We start from the raw sequence: 2,146 nt of genomic DNA, 5'->3' as shown, positions 1-2,146 counted from the left end.
TTGTTGCCTCTTGCTTACTGCTCTCTCTTTCTCTGATTCTCAAAAAAACATATCGACATTAGCTCTCTGATATAGATATACCTCTGCTTGGTTGCATCAATGCCTCATGCCAGACTCTCTTTCAGCAATAGATCCTGAGATCCACACCAGATCTTGTATTTCAATTATAGAATCATCGCTCTAGCACTCTTCATGGGAATGACAGTGCATCCCAAGATCAAGCCCTGGAAAAAAAAATAAAAAAAATTATAAACTTGCTCCAAAAGGGCGCTACCACTGTGCAGATCAGCAAGCACGCTCAACTTCTCTCGCGCAGCTCCAACTGCCTGACAGAGAGCTGCTAATGAGAGGGCCACGGCACGATTTCTGGCAAGAGAGTCTACGGAGTTCGCAGCATCAGCTAAGGGCCTCTCCTCAATATTTCTGCTTGATAGTGAGACATTCCAAGAACTTAACAACACGGTCTGTACCTCCAGGTTTTGATTCATGCAACTTCACTTTTGCTCCTGATATCTCACGAATTTCAGATATATTTGATCCACCTCTCCCGAGAATAGAACCAACTGATTTATTTGGTATTGTAACCTCAACAGTAGATCCGGATTTCGGTACTCCAGCAGGTAAACCCCCAGCTGCAGATCGACTGGTCGAAAAGCTAGAGAGAGATCCATAACCACCAGCACCATTCGTGCTTCCCAAACTACCATAAGATGAATATCTCCCCGCACCAGTCCCTTCTAAACCTAAACTTGACAGAGAATACATTCTACCAGTTGATCCCAACTCATCGCCACGTCCAAAACCTGAGTCAGCAATCCCCCTACCATATAAAGAGAGAGATGGAGGAACCACAGACCCAGCAGTTGCCCCACCATCACTGTCTTTAAATACATTTGCCCTGAGCCTTGTTGCAATTTGAATTAGAGCATCTCTAGCAACATCAACCTCACCAATAACCTGTACAAGTTCTTCATCTTCGCTAGCACATTTGGGAAGATTATCTTTTGACATTATGCGAATGTTGGCTCGAGTCCTCTTTCGCATTTCTGAAATAATGCTACCATCTTTCCCTAAAAGGCAACCTATATTTATGGACGGCACAAGAAACCTTGTAGTGATGACACCTTCTTTGCCTTCATCCGTTGATTTTTTACTAGCCTTGAATTGCAATTGAAGTACAGCCTCCATAGTAGGGGAAACGCGATCATCCGCATACTCTTTAGAGGACACTACAATCACACGCTCATCACAATCAGGTACTTGTTCTAGGACCTTAATATTTGCTCCAGTCTCCTGTCTAATTTGGTTGATCACACCACCACCTTTTCCTATTACGCCACCAATTTTATCATTCCGGCACAACAATTGAAATACAAACTCTTTCGCAGAAGCATCATCTCTTCTATAAGGACCACTCAAACCAGTAAGTACCGGATATCCAGATGAACTGAGAGGCCACGCAGCACTAGCTTCACTCCTATATCCACCAACTGCAGGCATATGTGGTGCAATGCCAAGAATAGGAGCGGTACTGTGAGACAACATGCTCCCCGGGGAAAACAATTGTCCAGCCGAAGAAAGAAAAGGGTTCTGGCCGAAAGCCGTAACAGGGTTGTTTAATTGAAGTCGCTCTTTGGGCGGATTTTCATGAAGCCTAGACGAAACCTCATATAAAGCTTTCTTCACAACTGAATAGGCCCCCGCAATCTGAACAAGCTCATCAGTAGCCATGGCGCAAGAGGGCAGCTGTTCCTTTGGAGGACTCTTAGAACCATACAAAGATACGTTGGGAAAATTTCCAGCTACTTCAGTGAATGAAGAGACCGTTTGCTGTTCGTCCCTGGACAGATTCTGAGCAGAATGTTAGAAATTTATTTAAGGTTTGGAGATTTATAGTGACCTTTGCAGATGTTCTTGGTCTATGGCCATTCACTCTTGATGAGTTTGTTCAAGCCTTTCGTGATTATGAACCGAGATTATTTGGAGAGATTCATATCAGTCTCTTGAAGATGTGAAAATGAAAATGCATACTTAGGGGTAATGAACATGAAATGAATGTGGAGTAGAAAAAAAAACCGTTTTATTCACGCAGTTACTAAAATAGGGTCCCGAAGAACCACTATTTACGCTTAGACCGTTAGGATTT

At 43.3% G+C, this 2,146-nt stretch overlaps 1 protein-coding gene across 1 annotated transcript; it reads right to left on the bottom strand.

Annotated features, from left to right (window-relative positions):
* Positions 1–414: 414 nt before the first annotated feature.
* Positions 415–1,762, bottom strand: LOC149244702 (KH domain-containing protein At4g18375-like). Its single transcript, XM_089371619.1, has one exon. It carries the CDS (start codon positions 1,729–1,731, stop codon positions 415–417), a length of 1,317 nt encoding a protein of 438 aa, XP_089227745.1. The 5' UTR covers positions 1,732–1,762.
* Between the last annotated feature and the right edge of the window lie 384 nt (positions 1,763–2,146).

The sequence above is a fragment of the Pinus tabuliformis genome, chromosome 8, assembly GCF_031772625.1.
Source record: "Pinus tabuliformis cultivar Carrire ecotype Pingquan chromosome 8, CPIR1, whole genome shotgun sequence".
Classification (NCBI taxonomy): Eukaryota; Viridiplantae; Streptophyta; class Pinopsida; order Pinales; family Pinaceae; genus Pinus; species Pinus tabuliformis.
This window is presented reverse-complemented; position numbering and strand designations above follow the sequence as displayed.